Source organism: Lentinula edodes (genome assembly GCF_021015755.1).
Source record: "Lentinula edodes strain Le(Bin) 0899 ss11 chromosome Unknown C8R40scaffold_4, whole genome shotgun sequence".
NCBI classification, from domain to species: Eukaryota; Fungi; Basidiomycota; class Agaricomycetes; order Agaricales; family Omphalotaceae; genus Lentinula; species Lentinula edodes.
In genome coordinates this window covers 1,141,419-1,160,522 of record NW_025764310.1, presented here as the reverse complement: position 1 = coordinate 1,160,522, position 19,104 = coordinate 1,141,419, and the positions used below count along the sequence as shown (strand labels likewise).

The window sequence follows — 19,104 nt, the reverse complement described above, 5'->3', positions numbered from 1 at the left end:
ATGAACGGAACCTTTGATGGGGCGCACCCGGGATTGAACCGGGGACCTCCTGCACGGTTTACCCAAAGCAGGAATCATACCTCTAGACCATACGCCCTGCACTCAGTCTGAAATCATAATGCAACTCATTGCTCATCTTTTTAATTTCCATGTTATACTTATATTCACCTGAACACATTTTGTCTCCTCCAGTCCAGTTGTTAGTCATGTCGAGTAACACATATGCTGCTCAAGGTGTTGATCAGTTTCCATTCACATTGCAAGATCTTGAATTATGTTATCAATATTGATTGGCACAGCTTAAATGAGCCCCTGTCAGTCATCGGGGTGACCTGGTGGGGCAGCGACTGGCAGCGACGGGCCCCCTCTAAGTCTCATTCCCACCTTCATCATCTCCCCGTTCACTCAACGCTGGTTCGGTAGGTCTCTCTCTCACTCTGAGCCGCATGTTCTTATCTCCATCTCCAGTTGATCGTTCTTTCACTGCTCACAACGCTTTTCTATTTGCTGGTCAAAAATCAAGTTTTCGCTTGTAAGTGAATGGAACAGCTTTTTTTGCTGAACCCTATCGATGCTAAAATGAACTTTTTTATTGCACACTTGCCTACGATTCTCAGTATTCGTCGATTCACCTGCGCACTGACGACGTTATGTTGCTCCGATTCACCTTGTTTCCACCTCGAAGATTCTCCACGTGTCTTCTTTTAGCTACTGTGTTCTTCAGTGGACTTGCTACTGTCATCAACGCCGTGCCAAGTCTCTCCCGGCGCACGGGTACTAAGTCAATTGTTTTTATATACATGATCAAGGATGATATGCTTCCTCTGTTTAGATGGACTAGTGGAACCGGCCTCCAAGTGGACCCTGAAGGTAGCAATTAGAAACACCCATTATTGGAGAAAAATCAAGAAAATGCGAGCATCGTCGGACGATATAGCCGTTCTCATCGTGGGACCAGATCACACTTTTGCTGCTACGACTCCTGGTTATGATCCTGCCACAACTCCAGGAACATTTATTCAGCCCCCAGTCGACGATATCCCAAAAGCTACTCGAGGAATGTCACGCTTGAATGGTGAATACTACATGTTACTGGAACTAGAAACCAAGTTCTCTTTCACTAGAGTTGAACTGGATGAGGAGGCAATTTTCAACACCTGTCATGCCCTGACCACAACCAACCAGTCCCAGCACCATCCCACATGCTTCCTTACACCTCCCCAAGACATCCGACCTCCCCAAGACAGGACCACGGGTACTACGCACCTCCCAAGACAGGACCACGGGTAATACGCACCTCCCCAAGACTATCCTGACAACCTCCCGACACGCGTACGAAACTCCTTAGCACCAGCCCCATTAAGTACAAATCTCGATCACCTGTCTCCTTCGACTACTGCCTCATGTCCCTAGGTTCCGATGTTCCCTTGTTCACTTCCCATACCTATTTAAGTAGCTCCGTAACGTCTCCAAGCGCCAGCTTGGTATATTTTGAACACACACCCTTTTGCATAGGTCCAGTCCCTGTCCCTTTGTACCTGCTAACCATACGGATTTCTCTTTCCTCTCTGTTTCTCTACCTCTGTTTCTCTCTACTTCTGTCTATTGTCTCTCTGATCGTCGGTACGATCGAATATACGCTTTTACTTCAAGTCTAAGCCTTCCGAGTGAGTCCCCGAGCTCCCTCGAACATTACTAAAGCTCCCCAACGCCTACCCGCTTGGTGAGCTACTCTTCCCCAAACCTCCCAGAGCTCCCTAGCTACTTCGTAAGCTTCGGGACCTCGATCTAGGTAACGTCGAAGCTACCCCTCACGTCGAACTACGTACTGCTTCTCCGTTACCACCTCCCACACTCGAGGACGACCATCCTCCAACCTAGCCCCCAGGGACCTACCCTCCCTGGCATATCCCTTCTCGGGAGCTTACACCCTCGAGACCCCGTTGCATAAACTACCTACTCGACTCTATATTGACGTTCTAGCGAGTACAACTCCTACTACGCAATATCTTACGGTCCCGCACTCGTCCCGAACCTCCCTACGCATTAGGGACCTCCCTGGACCTCCTAGGAACCCCTCAAGGGTCACCATCTCGTCGTTCCAACCACTACTAGGTCATTCCCGTCCTCGGTCGCGGTTCTCGTAGCTCCCTTCGAGCTCCAGCCTGCTCCTAGCACGCTACAACATAAACCTCCACATACCAAAACCTACCCTAAGACCTATTTTGACCCAGGTCTTACAGCTGCTGAACACAAGAAAGTAGACCGGATATTGGACTGGCCAACTCCAAAAACTGTGAAAGAATTGCAGGCCTTTCTAGGCTTAGTTCGCTATGTTGCTGCGTTCCTACCACGGCTTGCTGAGCTAACTGACATCTTAACGGGCCTGACATCTAACTGCGTGGACAAGAACCGTCTTGCCTGGGAACCCCGACACCAATCTGCATTCAATGACATCAAATCCCTTGTGTCCAGCCGGGAATGCCTCACTGTCATTGACCATGACCTGCTCGACAGCCACAAAATTTTTGTAACAACTGACGCTAGTGACCGCTGCTCAGGTGCTGTGCTCAGCTTTGGAACTACCTGGGAAACTGCACGTCCTGTCAGTTTCAACTCGTCTACCTTCAAGAACGCGGAACTCAACTACCCTGTGTCAAGCCCATGCCTCGGGCCTCCATTCCGCCGCTCGGTATTCCGAAGATCCACCTTTATTGTAATCTCTTCCTTATTGTTCTTTCTCGCTACACATACCCTTTCACTCTAGTCCCTCCTTATTGTCTTTTACTTTACTGTCAAGTCCATGCCGCGGGCCTCCATTCCGCCGCTCGGTAGTCCGAAGATCTGCTCTTATTGTAATCTCTTCCTATTGTTCTTTCTCGCTACACATATCCTTTCGTCCTAGTCTCTCATTATTGTCTTTTACTCTTTCGTTCTAGTCTCTCCTTATTGTCTTTTACTCTACCCTGCAGGTACTACTCGTATAACTCCTAGTAGTTAGTCTGGCGCTCCGCACCGATGCGCCGCTCCGTAGATATAAATACTGCCTGTACGCTACTGTAGTTCCTCAGTTTAATTATCAACTTAGATCTCCCTTCTCAACTTAAACTCTTCTCTAAGTCTTCAGGATCAACGCCTCGAAGTACGTTCCCCTCGACCTAGGACTTGAACGTCCTCTGGTTCGCTCCTCGTCATCGGCGATACCGCCGCTCCGACCTGGCTGCTACTTAGCCTCTCTCTCTCTACTCTCGCTCTCCGGGGACTAACGGCGTAACGGCGGTGTTGTTAATAACTTCACTACTGTCCCACTCGTCTTCCGCACTTAGACACCTTGTGACTTTGGCACGGTTACACGGTGTACATGATCTTAACAGTATAATTAAACTCAATCCGTTTACGTCGTACTGACATATCATTTTTTATGCCTCCGAAAACTCGAGCTCAATCTAGAGCTAACTCCGAAGAAAATACTTTCTTCACTACAGCTCAATCATTTGCCCCATTCTCCGACTCTATCTCTGCCATTGGTCAACCACGTCGCCGTAATCGCGGTTTCGGTCCAGCTACAGTCCCTACTACGTCGACCCTTCCTGAAGCCATGGAAGAAGAACAACAATTTGAGTACAGCACCTTGTACACTGGTGACGGACAACCTGTTCAAGTCCTGACCCCTCGCCGTGGACAACCCCCCGTGGTCGCTCCGGCTCGGGGCCGGTCTACTACTCGAATTGATTCTCCAATCCTCCAAGCCATAGCCCGCCGTACGGGGAAACAACCCCAACGTCGCGCTGCTTCTGAATCTCCTCGCGACCCACCTCCTCACTTCGATTTGGACACTGGTGATCACGATGATCAAGACCCTCCTGTCGACCCCGACGATCCGGGCGTCGATAATAACAACGACGATCTGGATGACGATTCCGGCGGTTTACCGCGTGGTGAACCTGGTGACCCCAGTGGACCTGGTGGTCCTGGTGGTCCCGGCGGTCCCGGCGATCCTGGTGGACCTGGTGGACCTCGTTCTCCCATATCTCCTGACATCCCCAACGAGCAACGTGCTATGTTGGAACTCCTCTCGGGGTTCAAGGGTTCCATTGAGACCCTTGGTACCGTCCTCGCCGCTCTCGGCCGTCCCTCTGACAGCTCTGAATCCAAGAGCAAGGTCAAGGAGCCAGAGGTATTCGACGGTTCGGATCCCCGAAAACTCAAGACGTTCTTCGTCAATCTCGCCCTGGTCTTTAATGACCGTCCCAAGTACTTCACCGACCAACGGAAGGTGAATTATACTCTTTCTTATCTCAGTGGGTCAGCCAAAGAATGGTTTGTCCCTGATATTCTCGACCCGGACCTCGACTCTCTGCCGGCCTGGACGTCGTTCTTCACGGCCCTTGTAAAGGAGCTACAGGACAACTTCGGCGTTTACGACGCCCAAGGCGAGGCCGAGGACGCCCTTGGTAACCTTAAGATGAAGGAAACCGAGAATATCCGGAAGTACAACATCCGGTTCAACACCCTGGCTGCTAGCACCAACTGGGATTCTGCTGCCCTGAAATGGGCTTATGGACGAGGCCTGGCTGAACGTATCAAGGATGAAATGGCGCGGTTGCCCGAACCGGCGACGCTCGCCGCTTATCGTCTCGAAGTTCTTCGCATTGACAACCGTTATTGGAAGCGTGAGGCTGGTAAGCCTTTTATTGCTCGGAACCCGAAGAAGGGTTCCTCAGACTTCAAGACTGGTTCTACTAACCAGCACAACAATTCTCAGCCTTCGGGCTCTTCAGCGCCGTTCACGCCGAAACCTAAACCCTTCTCTGGTGGTAAGCCTAACAATAATGGTAAGCCCCAGAACTCTTCGAATTCCGGCCAATCCGGCGGTCAGCGCCCCGCATTCAACCATCTAGGAGCAGATGGTAAGGTACTTCCCTCCGAACGGGAAAGAAGGATGAAGAACAATCTTTGTCTCTTCTGCGGTGGTAAGCATCAGATTGCTGACTGCAACAAGCGAAAGGCCCGAGAATCGAAGGGCCGCGCTGCCGAGGTGGAAGAAACCCCCGAAGCAACCATTGAGGTTGTTGAAGAGGATTCGGAAAACTAATCCGCAGCTCTTGTTCCCCGGTACGAAACGGGAGCTGCGTTGATCAGGTTCGTACCTCACCTGGGGAGTTATATCTCAACGTGTCTGCTCTTTCTTCTATTGAACGATCTCTTGTAATATCTTTGACTACTGAATTTTCGTTATCCGATTCGGCCGCGCCGGCCGAGCCCATCTCTGCTCTTCTCAAATTTCCTACTCTTGTTGATTCTGGTTCTACTGACTCTTTCATCGATACTCGTTATGTTTCTCAGAACTCTATTCCTACGACCAAAATTTCTCCTGTTAATCTTCGTCTCTTTGATGGTTCATTATCTTCTAAACCAATTACCGATATGGCGAATATCGCTGTTCGGTTCCCTTCTGGCGAGCTGCTTCTATTACCCTTTTATGTTACTCATTTAGATTCATCTTGTAAAGCAGTATTAGGTTACAGTTTCTTATCCCGCTACAATCCGTTGATTGACTGGGCATCTCGAAACATTACGTTCCGTAACACTTCACATCTTGATTCTCCACAGACGTCTGTGCCTTCTGCCATCAACCCCGTTGTTGCAAAGGTCGCTGTTCCGCTACCGGAACTTTCGCCGTCGGTCTCACCGACAATTCTGGAGACCCCTCCTAGGGACTCACCTCGCTCTCGCTCTCGCTCCCGCTCTCGGACTTTACGGGCCAAGCCCCTTTCGTCTAAATTCCCTTTTGAACCCATCTATTCTTATCCTACGGTCTCTCAATTTGCTGCTCAGCTGGAAACTCCCGAGGTTGACATTGCACTGGTGAGTGCTGCAGTCTTTAACAGGGCTTGCAAGGACGCTGGTATGGAACCAATCCTTCTTCGTGCTATCCACTCTGAGGTCGCGGCCCGCGCCGCCGACCGCTCTTCCACCGCTCCTATTGTCCCTCCACTTCCTCCTTCCATCCCAGCAGAGTATGCTGAGTTTGCAGACGTCTTCGACGAGATTGCTGCAGATTCTCTTCCTGAACACAGACCTTACGACTTGAAGATTGACTTGGAAGAGGGCGCTTCGCCGCCCCTTGGCCGTATTTATCCTTTGTCTGAAAAGGAGTTAGTCGCCCTTAAAGACTTTATTGACAAACAGCTGGCTACTGGTGCCATCACCCCATCATCCTCTCCTCACGGCGCTCCGGTCCTTTTCGTCCCGAAGAAAGACGGCAAACTTCGCCTTTGCGTCGATTTCCGTGGACTCAATCGTATCACCAAAAAGGATCGCTACCCACTCCCACTCATATCAGATCTTCTCGACGCTCCGAAAAGAGCTAAAATATACACCAAATTGGATCTCGCTCACGCTTACCATCTAGTCAGAATCACTGAAGGTGACGAATGGAAGACCACATTTCGGACCCGATACGGCTCCTACGAATGGAAGGTTATGCCGTTCGGCCTTACGAACGCCCCTGCGGCTTTCCAGCGGTTTGTTAATGACATCTTCTCTGACATGCTCGATGTTTGTGTCATCGTCTATCTCGACGATATTCTGATCTACTCTGATACGCCAGAAGAACACCAAGAACACGTCAAGGAAGTTCTTCGGCGGCTACGCCATCATCGGCTGTACGCCAATCCCGAGAAGTGCGAGTTCAATATGGATACTGTTGAGTATTTGGGTTACATTCTTTCTCCCGACGGATTAACCATGTCCAAAGAGAAAGTCCAGACAGTTCTAGAGTGGCCGGTCCCGAGGAAGGTTAAGGACATTCAGTCCTTCTTGGGTTTTGCAAACTTCTATCGTCGTTTTATTTATAATTATAGTGATATCGTTGTGCCGATGACTCGGCTTACCCGAAAAGGCACTCCCTGGATCTGGGACAGCAGCTGTCAAGAGGCCTTCGAAAACCTCAAAATCGCTTTTACTTCTGCACCGATACTGGCCCATTGGGAGCCGAATCGCCCACTTATCGTGGAGACCGACGCTTCCGACTATGCCATTGCGGCTATTCTTTCTATCCAATATGCTGACGGTGAAATTCATCCTCTAGCCTTCCTTTCCAGAACGCTTCATGCGGCGGAACTCAACTACGATACCCACGACAAGGAGCTACTGGCCATCTTTGAGGCCTTTAAAGCTTGGCGTCACTATCTGGAAGGTTCGGGTGATCCGGTGGACGTCGTCACCGATCACAAGAATCTTGAGTATTTCTCTACTACCAAGGTTCTCTGTCAAGTCCATGCCGCGGGCCTCCATTACGCCGCTCGGTACTCCGAAGATCTGCTCCTTATTGTAATCTCACTCCTATTGTTCTTTCTCGCTACACATATCCTTTCATTCTAGTCTCTCATTATTGTCTTTTACTCTTTCGTTCTAGTCTCTCCTTATTGTCTTTTACTCTACCCTGCAGGTACTACTCGTATAGCTCCTAGTAGTTAGTCTGGCGCTCCGCACCGATGCGCCGTTCCATAGATATAAATACTGCCTGTACGCTACTGTAGTTCCTCAGTTTAATTATCGACTTAGATCAACTTAGATCTCCCTTCTCAACTTGACTCTTCTCTAAGTCTTCAGGCTCAACGCCTTGAAGTACGTTCTCCTCGACCTTAGGACTTTAACGTCCTCTGGTTCGCTCCTCGTCATCGGCGATACCGCCGCTCCGACCTGGCTGCTACTTAGCTCCTCTCTCTCTACTCTCGCTCTCCGGGGACTAACGGCGGTGTTGTTAATAACTTCACTACTGTCCCATTCGTCTTCCGCACTTAGACACCCTGTAGCCTTGGCACGGTTACGTGGTGTACATGATCTTAACATTCTCACACGCCAACAGGTCCGATGGTCTGAATTTTTACATCAATTTAATATGGTCATTCGCTTCCGACCGGGGAAACTCGGCGAGAAACCTGATTCGATAACTAGACGCTGGGACGTCTACCCTAAAGAGGGGGATATTGGCTACGCCCAAGTGAACCCTCATAACTTCCGTCCTATCTTTACTAACGAACAACTCACTGCGTCTCTTCGAGCTACCTTCTTGGAAGGCCCGGTTTTACGAGCCTCGATTATCATGGATATCGAAGCCCTACACCAGGCTATCATCCTCGCCCTTCCCGCCGACCCGAGCTCCGTTGTTGGCTTGGAACGTGCAAAAGATCCTTCCAATGAACGTTGGAGCTTAGGTAGTGACAAGCTACTACGCCTTGACGACCGTATTTATGTCCCTAATCACGGCAATCTTCGCCTTCAAGTTCTCCGTTACTTTCATGATCATCCACTCTCAGGCCATTTTGGCCAGAACCAAACTCTAGAGGCAGTACATCATCAATACACCTGGCCCAAGGTCAGAGACTTTGTTCATGACTACGTTACTTCCTGCACCATCTGTGGTCACAATAAGCCTCGGCGCCATCGGCCTTATGGCTTGTTGAAAATTCTGCCGGTTCCGGTCCGACCATGGGATTTGATCTCCATGGACTTCATTGAGCAACTGCCAATGTCAAATGGTTACACAGCTATCGTAGTCATCGTGGATCGATCTTCCAAGCAAGCTATTTTCATCCCTACTTTCGACACCATTACGTCCGAACAATTAGCTGAGCTTTTTGTTATTCACGTCTTCTCTAAACATGGTGTTCCTAATCATGTCACTTCTGATCGTGGTTCTGAATTTGTTTTGGCGTTTTTCCGGGCTCTCGGTAAAGCGCTCTCCATGGAACTTCATTATACCTCTGGATATCATCCGGAAGCCGACGGGCAGACCGAGCGCGTCAGTCAGACTCTCGAGCAGTACATCAGGATCTATTGTTCCTACCAACAAGATGACTGGTCGCCGCTACTTCCGATCGCCGAGTTCGCCTATAACAACGCTCCCAACGCTTCCACAGGTATTACTCCATTCTTCGCTAACAAAGGATACCACCCAAATATCACCGTTCGGCCCGAGGTTGACATGAAGTCTGATCTAGCTAGAGACTTCGTCGTCAACCTTGATGAACTCCACGCTTTCCTTCGAGAGGAAATCCTTTTAGCTCAGTCTCGTTACAAGGAACAAGCTGACAGGAAAAGAATCTCGCATCCGGAGTTCCCGATCGGCTCCGAAGTATTTGTTCTTGCTAAGCACATTCGTTCTACTTGTCCTACTGAAAAATTCTCTGAAAAATATCTTGGTCCTTTCAAGGTCATCAGTCGACCTGGTACTTTGTCTTACGAGCTCAAGCTCCCGGACTATCTTCGCCGCATTCACCCGGTTTTCCACGTCTCACAGCTGGAGCCGGTTACGCCGAATCCATTCCCCAATCGTACTCAATCTCCTCCACCTCCAATTGAAGTTGATGGTGAAGAGGAGTACAACGTTGCCGAAATCCTCGACTCCAAGCTGGACAGAAGGTACAAACGTTGTCCTCTACGTTATTACATTCGGTGGGCCGGTTACGAAGGTACCGACGATGAGTTTTCTTGGGTTGCTGCTGATGAATTACATGCTGACGAACTTGTACCGGCGTTCCACGCCCGATACCCTCACAAACCTGGACCTTGACCACAAAAACATCCTATTCCTTTCCCCCGTTTTTCGCCATGCTCCGCCGAAGTTCACTTCGTGTGTTTAGAGGGTAAACACGATGATAGCAAATTGAGTGTTTATCTCTTTCTCTTAATTGCTTACATTCTCCTTCAATTTACTTTTTCACTTATATTTCATTTACACTTAAATCTACTTATACTTCGAACTAATTAATTCTTACGCCGCTTCGCGGCCCACTCGCTTTTCGATTTCAAACTTACGTTGAACATTTTATATACAAAAGTCCAAAAAACAAGATTATACGACGAAGGCAGGACTACAAGAAGAATACAAGAAGATGGCCGAAGGCCGAAGTCCGATAATTGCTACTAATCAACTTCCTTCTCCTTCCCCTTCTCAGAGGCCGCCGTTTTCGCCCTCTTCGGCGCCGGCGCCTCCCCTTCTTCCTCTTCTTCCTCTTCCCCTTCTCCATCCTTCTCTTCTTCCGCTGTTCCCAATTCCTCCTTCTCTTTCTCTTCTTCTTCCTCGCTGTTCTCCACTATCCTTCTCCTCTTCAGGTCCCTCGGCCGCTCGGAGACCGACCTCGACGGCCTTGGTACCGCCGACTCCCGCATGGCGTCCCTGGTGTCGATCGCAATGAGGCGGGCATGGTCTTCATCCTGGCGCCGCAGGAGTTGTCGGAGATATTGATGAGACCTTGAAGTGGCCTCCCTCAAGGACCTGTTGTCAGCTAGAAGCTGAGCCAACTGGCTCTCCATTACGGCCATCCTCTCGCCGCTCGGTCCTCCCTCCCTCTTCACTGTTATCGGCCGCCCGGAATACGAACAGTTTACTTTGGCATCGTGACACGGTTTGCAGATCACGGTGCTTCGTTTCCCTACTTGCTCCAAGCAGGGAATTTTCTTGTTGTAGCACCGCTCACAGGGTGCTCGTTCTTCATCTTCCTTGTCGTCGTTGTCGCCATCGTCGCCGTCATCCGGGTCCCCGCCGCTAGTCTAGTAACAAGTTAGTAAATAACCACTAACTAGGAAAGCAATACTCAACCTCATTCCTCTGGGGAGCCTTCCCCTTCTTCACCACCCGAGGGATTTCTACCTCCACTCTTCGAGCGGATGTAGAAGCCTCACCTGGTGAGGGCCCCCGACGGTTCCGAGCCGCCGCCGCTGCTGCCATCCTCCGTCTCTTCTCCGCTGCCTCTTCCTCCACCCTCCTGGCGTTCGCGGCCCGGTTGGCAGCCTCCTGCCTCTCCTTTTCCTCCTCCGCCTTTCGCTTGGCCTCTTCCTCGGCCTTTTTCTTCTCTTCCTTTCTCCTCCTGTTCCTCTCCCGGGTACGTTCTAGCTGGAGTTCCAGCTCTCGTTCCTCGTCAGATGGGTCCGGCGTCGAAGGGCGAGTCGGGGCGGCCGGAGTAGTCGGTTGTCCACCTGTCACGGGAATGGAGCCAACGGTGGTGGAAGTTCGGGTAGTGGTGCGGCTAGATGACATAGTGGACTTAGAAGTTTTAGAAAGTTGGGTCCTCATCGGCAGAACCTGGCCCTTTTTATAGGACAAAACGGCGCACGGACCAGCGAAAATTTTCCTTCGAATTGTGTCTGGTTTACGGTGAACCGAAAATTTTCACTGATGACTAACGCCAATTCCCGGTACCAACGGCTTTTGAAAATTTTCCTGCTGACTGATAGGCCTAATTCCCGATGCTGACGGCCTTTAAAATTTTTCTTGGTGACGAATCAACTCTCGGTATTAATGGCTTTCGAGGGCTCAAGCCTAAGAGGGGGATACTGTCAAGCCCATGCCTCGGGCCTCCATTCCGCCGCTCGGTATTCCGAAGATCCACCTTTATTGTAATCTCTTCCTTATTGTTCTTTCTCGCTACACATACCCTTTCACTCTAGTCCCTCCTTATTGTCTTTTACTTTACCCTGCAGGACTACACGTATAACTCCTAGTAGTTAGTCTGGCGCTCCGCCCCACTGCGCCGCTCCGTAGATATAAATACTGCTTGTACGCTACTGTAGTTCCTCAGTTTAATTATCAACTTAGATCTCCCTTCTCAACTTAACTCTTCTCTAAGTCTTCAGGCTCAACGCCTCGAAGTACATTCCCCTCGACCTTAGGACTTGAACGTCCTCTGGTTCGCTCCTCGTCATCGGCGATACCGCCGCTCCGACCTGGCTGCTACTTAGCCTCTCTCTCTCTACTCTCGCTCTCCGGGGACTAACGGCGTAACGGCGGTGTTGTTAATAACTTCACTACTGTCCCACTCGTCTTCCGCACTTAGACACTCTGTGACTTCTGGCACGGTTACACGGGTTGCATGATCTTAACACCCTGTTCATGAAAAAGAACTACTCGCGATTATCCGCGCATTAAAAAAGTGGCGAGTGGACCTATTAGGTGTTCCCTTTGTGATCATGACAGACTACTGCACCCTTGAGAATTTTCATTCGCAGCCAGATCTATCCCGCCGCCAGGCTCGTTGGATGGAGTTCTTCTCTCAATTTGACTGTAAAATTGTGTACATTGCAGGGGACATGAATTCAGTGGCTGATGCTCTGTCTCGTCGCTCTGATTTATGCCTCCCCCATCTACATTCCTCCGTGGAAGCAATCTCTTCTTCTCGACATCCCTACGCTTTCTGCCCTGATTCTGATGATGACAAAAATCTCCCGATCCTCTGTGTACTACCCAACTCGTCTGGGTTTGGTGCACATGCACTCAGTCGCTCACTTCCCCCCGAAAGCTCTCCACCCCCCATTGGTGCTGTACTACAAATTACAACTGACGCGTCACTGCTCGACGACATTCGCAATGGTTACACTACGGATAAATGGTGTAAGGACCTACCTTCCATGGCATCTAGCATGACCTTGATCCGTCGGGACCCGGTATCAAAACTCTGGTACATCGGTGATCGTCTCATTATTCCCCGTGTCACCAACATTCGTGAGGAACTCTTCCATCTCGCACATGATAACCTGGGACATTTCGGGTTTGACAAATCATACGCTGCATTACGCGAGGCATACTACTGGCCCCATATGCGGCGCGACCTTGAAAAAGCCTACGTTCCGGCATGCAATGAATGTCAATGCAACAAGTCGACCACTCAGAAGAAATCTGGACCTCTCCACCCTCTGCCTGTCCCAGATCGCAGATTCTCCTCCGTCGCCATGGACTTCATTGGCCCTCTGCCTGAAGATAATGGCTCCAACTGCATCCTCACCATCACCGACCGCCTAGGTGCAGACATTCGTATTGTCCCATGCCGGACTGACCTTACTGCTGCTGACTGTGCACAGCTCTTCTTCGACTCTTGGTACTGTGAAAACGGCCTACCAGATGATATCGTCTGCGACCGGGACCACCTCTTCGTCTCTAAATTTTGGGAGGCTTTGTGTTCCTTGTCCGGTGTACGCTTACGCATGTCCACCTCATACCACCCAGAAACAGACGGTTCCAGCGAACGAAGTAATAAAACTGTGGTCCAAATGCTGCGCTACCACGTCGAACGCAACCAAAAAGGCTGGAAACGTGCTTTGCCTCGAATCCGCTTCGAAATTATGAACACCGTCAACTCGTCCATTGGGATGTCGGGTTTTCAGCTTCGCAGTGGTTTCTCGCCTCGTCTAATCCCTCCCCTTGTCCCCACCCTTCCACCTCGCTCCTCTGAACATGAATTTGACGCACACGCGTTCCTTACTAACATTCAGGTCGATGTCCTTGAAGCTCAGGACTGCCTTCTGTCTGCCAAATTGGACCAGGTGCGTTCCCATAATCGCCATCGTGGTGCTGATCCCGCTTTTCAGCTACATGACCCAGTCCTACTAAAGACCAAACATCGCAAAAACGAGTACAAACGGAAGGGAGAAAAGCGTGCCGCTAAATTTTTCCCTCGCTATGACGGACCGTACACCATTACTGATGTCCATCCACAGTTTTCAGCTTACACGTTGGATTTGCCTCCCTCACTCAACATCTTCCCCACCTTCCATGCGGACAAACTCAAGCTCTACACTGACAATGACCCCGACCTCTTCCCGAACCGCGAATTCCCCAAACCCGGACCCATCGTCACTGCTGACGGTCTATTAGAACTCCAGGTTGACAGAATCCTCGACGAACGTAAAGTGGGCCGCGGTCGTCGCTACCTCATCCGTTGGAAAGGATACGGACCTGAATTCGACTCCTGGGAACCAGGCCGTTCGCTGCAAGAATGCGAAGCTCTCGACATATGGGAAGGACTGGTGGATGGCTAGGCCTGGTCTATTTCACCTTCTCACTCTTACGCGCGGCGTCCAAGGGACAAGGCGCTGGTTTCTACTTATTCTACCTACACAAAATTTTCTGGTTGGGTTGTTTCTTGTCTTTATGCCTCCCGCTCTGCTTCTTCCATGAGCGGGGAGAGTGGAAGCACGACCACGTGCTTCCTACCGTTACCACTACCATGCACGTCCTACGTCATGGGTCTCATCTAGAGTATATATAGTGATACTATACATCCTCAGGACTCACTCTGGTACCACCACCATCATCACTTACTCGTATCCTCCTCATCTTCTCAATCCAAGATCTTCGCCTGTTTACTCGTCGGTCTTAGTGAGTCCTCCTCTTAGTGTTGCTTGCCAGTGTACCTGGCAGGCTTCCACTCATGGAGGCAAATATGAAAGAAATCAGAGCTGTGAAGTCATTACAGTCGCACTTCAAAGAAGGAGCAGACATTATGACACAGTTAACAGCAGTAATGGCACAAATGGCTAAAGAAAATGCTAAAGGAATGATTAATTCGATACCACCGAGTGGTCCCTCGAATCAATCTAATAGATTTGAAAGAAATACGACACCGAGAAGTTCGAATGGAACTCAGTGGGCATGTTTCTTGTGCAAGTCGACAGAACATTTTATGAATGAATGTCCACACTTGCTGGAATTTACGAAAAGAAGTTAGATGATGCCTGAAGGAGGTGACTCGAAGCGTTACAAGTTAAGAGACAACGCTAGAATGCCTCAAGACGATCCAAACATACCTCGATACAAGAAAATTGAACAAATGGCGAAAGACTTGGGATGGGATCGTGCTGAATCCTATTTTGCAAACATGGAAGATGACGAAGATGATAAAGTCATGGACCAGCAGATAAATCCTAACGTCAATCTAGCTGTTTGGATGACAAGAATAGAGGAACTATTGGATAGACTTGGGAATTTGGAAGCACACCGAGAAGATGATGTTTGTGTGTTCAACCAAGATAGTTCAAATGGAAAAAAATAAGTACTCCAATGAAGGAGCAGGATTGGTCCATGAGAACTTTAAGATCCAATGCTGTAGCTCCGGAGGAAAGTGAGAACGCAAAACGAAATCAATTTAATGATAATACGAAAAGATTAGTATTTGATGGGGTGCATATACCCAAGAAACCAGGTTTAATACCAGGTAAATTGGTTGAAACGACCAATGGAAATCAGAAAACAGTGAGATTTGAGGCTCCAAAGTCCATAGATCGGCCTTTGAAGAAGCCCTCAGTCACGATTGAAGACGTTGAGGAATTTGATGACGAGAATGCTATTAAATTAATTCCTTCGTCAAGACCAATGAATCAAATTAATAGCAAACATAGACCATATGATCATGTTCAACCTAGGACGTATCGTCCTATTCAAATTAATACACCTACGAAGGTATCAAGAGACCAGACGAATCAAATTGATAGTCATGGGTATACTCCAGCCTATAAAATTAGGAATGAAGTCTTGAGACCAGGTATAGAAGAAGATATAGCAAAGAAGATATTCAATGCTAAAGTTGATTTGAGTATGGAAGAATTAGCAGCTTTATCACCTGCTATCAGAAAGATTATTATGTGCAAGATACGCAATCGAAGAGTCCGTTCAAGGACTAAAACGAATAACTACGTATCAACTTTATCCGAAAATGGAGAAACTGAAATTTTGGACGATCCATCTAAGGTACAGATGATTGATACTTGCATTAGAATTGAAGATCTTTGGCAGGATCAGGCGGATATGTTTGAAGTCTTGACTGAAAGTCGTAATGACATCCCTGTGGGATCTATAGTGCAGAAAGATATTGTGGAAAGTTTTCTTCGAGACCTTTCCATTGATGATAAACAAAGGAACATTGCCATAGTGGCTAATCAAAGCGTGGCATATGAAGATCATAATGATCATCCAGTGGTAGTAGTGAATCAATCCAATGGGTTACATGCTGTTACTCCTGAAATCAATAATAAAGATGAAGAGATTGAAAGTGTATTGGACCAAGGTTCACAAATTGTTGTGATGGACCGATTGATAGCTATAGGTCTAGGAATCACTTGGGATCCAGAATTCACAATCAGAATGCAAGATGCAAGTGGAAAATTAAATCAAACTCTTGGTTTAGCAAGAAATATTCCATTTAAATTTGGTGAAGTTACGGTGTACTTGCAACTACATGTACAGAATAAAGCTCCATTTCAAGTGTTATTAGGGAGACCTTTTGACGTCTTGGTGGAAAGTGAAATTAAGACCTTTGGAAACGGAGATTCCGAGATAACAATCAGCAATCTGAACTCACACAAGAGGGTTACTGTAGGAACCTATCCTCATGGCCAAAAAGGTCGAAACCATCAAATTAATACCTCACGGTATAATGAACCAAAGAATGTTACACCTGATAATGAAAAATCAACAGGTGAAAATGATTCAAAGGGAAATTTTCATTCCTCGATAAGTTGAGTAGCGACCAAGGAGAGGATGAATATGCTATAAGCTTCCACTTTGATGAAAAGCAAAACATCGTATTAGATGGATACAAACGATGTGAACAAGAAACGTTCTCTAAGAAAGAGCTTTCTGAAGCATATGTTCTTGCATCTAGAGAACATTTGAAGTCTCAAGATGATCAAGCTGAAGAAATAATTGATTGTTACCTTAATCAAAAGACGATTGGGGATAAACAAGTATTCTGTGTATGGAGAGATGGTGTTTGAGGTGAATTGGACGATCAATTGAATAATGACCAATTCAATTTAAATCCTATAAAGTCCTTCTTTCTTCAAAATGGAAGGATCAAGCCTAAACCTATACGAAGGAAAGTTCAGAGGAGGCGATTTGTTGAACCTATACTACAAAATTTTAGTTTGGGGGAGAATTGCGATAAAACTGAATCCACAGAGACCCCACAGAATCAATGTAATAATGAAAACACCTCTGAAACGGTCAGAGATGATAATTGGAATAAACCTAAAAACTCTCAGAGAACTAGAAAGAGAATAATTCGATATGAAGTACTCAAAAGAGGAACTGAATCATTCCAAAGATCTCAACCGAGTTTTGAGAAAGTAAGATATGAGTCAAGGCAACGAAAGAAAGGAAAAGCCCAGGACTCGAAGGACAAGAAGGAGAATGTTCAGCCAGACTTATTGAATGAACCTCCAATAAATAAACTTGAAGAACGTATTAAATTGAATCAGCAGGATAGGTCTCCTATCAATTTAATAGATGAAACGAATAAACAAGTGGTTAATGAAGCCATAGGAGTCGAGAAACCAATCAACTTGAATACAGAATAAGTGTTTACGAAGTATAAACCTGTTGACAAGAAGGTTAATCCTATAAAGGCAACGTTACCAGATGAATTTAGAATTGAAAGACACATTTATGGTGATCCGTTGTTGGAACTACCTGAATTGTCGAAACATCCTAAACCGTTTGTACCTACGGGAAGGTATACGGAAGAAAGGAAAGAGATAATAGACAAGAATCATCCTGAAGGATTTTTGTGGGAACAAGAGAGAGATCTTATGCACGAAATGATGTGTAAACAGGAAGCAGGATTTGCTTGGGAACCAAGTGAAGCTGGGACCTTTAAAAATGAATTCTTTCCACCTGTGAAAGTACCTGTAATTCCACATGAACCGTGGGTTGAAAGAAATATACCAATTCCGCCAGGTATCTTCGAAGATGTGTGCAAAATAATTAAAAGTAAAATTGACTCAGGAATATACGAACCATTGAATGCTAGTTATCGTTCAAAATGGTTCTGTGTCATTAAGAAAGATGGCAAGAGTCTACGATTAGTACATAGTTTGGAACCTTTGAATAAGGTTACCATCCAGCACTCAGGTGTACCTCCTGCAACAGCAGATCTAGCAAGATCCTTCAGTGGAACATCTTGTGGAGGAACCTTAGATTTATATGTTGGATATGATGAACGAGAATTAGATCAATTGTCTAGAGACATGACGACGTTTCAAACACCGTATGGACCACAGAACCTTCAGTGGAACCAAAGCATTTCTTTGTTGTGAGGAAACAATTGTCGTAGGACATAGATGTACCTATGAAGGCAGTATGCCAGAAGAACATATTGCTCAAGTAGTCCTAGAATGGCCTTCAAGTCGTGATAAGACCGAGGTTCGAGCATTCTTAGGAACTGCAAGTCAATTGAGAATGTTCATTGCGAACTTTGCTAAGAAAGCAGCTCCTTTGACTAAGTTGACGAGTAATGTTCTATTTGAATGGAATGAAAAATGTGACAAAGCAATGAACGAATTAAAGGATGAAATCCGAGACTGTCCAGCTTTGAGACCAATTAATTTTGATTGGGATGTTTACTTAGTGGTGGATACCTCTTACAAAGCTGTGGGATGGTATATCTATCAAATTGATCCATCTGAGAAGAAGAGGTTCTTCAATTACTTTGGATCAATGACTTTGAATAAATGCGAAGCACGGTTCTCGCAATCTAAGAGAGAATTGTATGGCTTGAAATTAGCATTGGAAGCTAGTTATTATCATGTCTATGGGTGTAGACGTTTAACAGTTGAAACTGATGCAAGTTATATTAAAGGCATGCTAGACAATCCTAGTTGTGGTCCTAATGCAACCATAAACCATTGGATTGAGCATGTAAGAAACTATCACTTTACATTAATCCATGTAAAAGGTGCAACCCATGGTCCTGATGGATTATCACGAATCACACCTGGTGGATGGCAAACAAAGCATCCAGAAGTAAATCCAGAAGATTACGTTGATGAGGATGGTGGGGAACCAATTAATTTTATTATGGGAGATGGGGAAACGGAAGAGCCGTATCAATTTGATGACTTCAAAGATCAAATTGACCCTAGAAGTGGTTACTTATACAAAACAGCTCAAGAAGCTGATGATATTGAATTAGATGTACAAGAAGCTCTGGATGAAGAGCGCAGCTACGAGATTCGTAGGAACCACATGTTAGAATCCAAAAACGCGACATGTGAAGTCTTCAGTAGGAATTTATTCCCTACTTTTGATGAAGAATTTGTACAAAACAATCCGTACCCAGGAGCACATAGATCTTCTGAGGGTAATAGATTGGACGACTTAATCCCTTTGATTAGGAAGTACTTGTCAAACCCATCAGATGAATTCCTGGGTGAAATGTCGAAAGAAGAACGGATTAAATTTATTAGATTGATTAACAAATTTCAAGTGGATGACCAGGGAAGGTTGTACCATAAGAATACTGATCAACCTGATCAACCACAACTGGT

General features: G+C 47.1%; 1 protein-coding gene and 1 non-coding gene across 2 annotated transcripts; one reads left to right on the top strand and one right to left on the bottom strand.

The window, feature by feature from the left end:
• Positions 1-18: 18 nt before the first annotated feature.
• C8R40DRAFT_t45 lies at positions 19-97 on the bottom strand. Its single transcript has one exon. It is a non-coding gene; the product is annotated as a tRNA-Pro (tRNA).
• A 125-nt stretch (positions 98-222) lies between these two features.
• Positions 223-1,290, top strand: C8R40DRAFT_1066548 (uncharacterized protein; the record flags this gene model as incomplete). Its single annotated transcript, XM_046225792.1, has 4 exons — positions 223-414; positions 469-532; positions 709-774; positions 833-1,290. The coding sequence occupies 4 exons, from the start codon at positions 223-225 to the stop codon at positions 1,288-1,290; spliced, it is 780 nt and encodes a 259-aa protein (XP_046090578.1).
• Between the last annotated feature and the right edge of the window lie 17,814 nt (positions 1,291-19,104).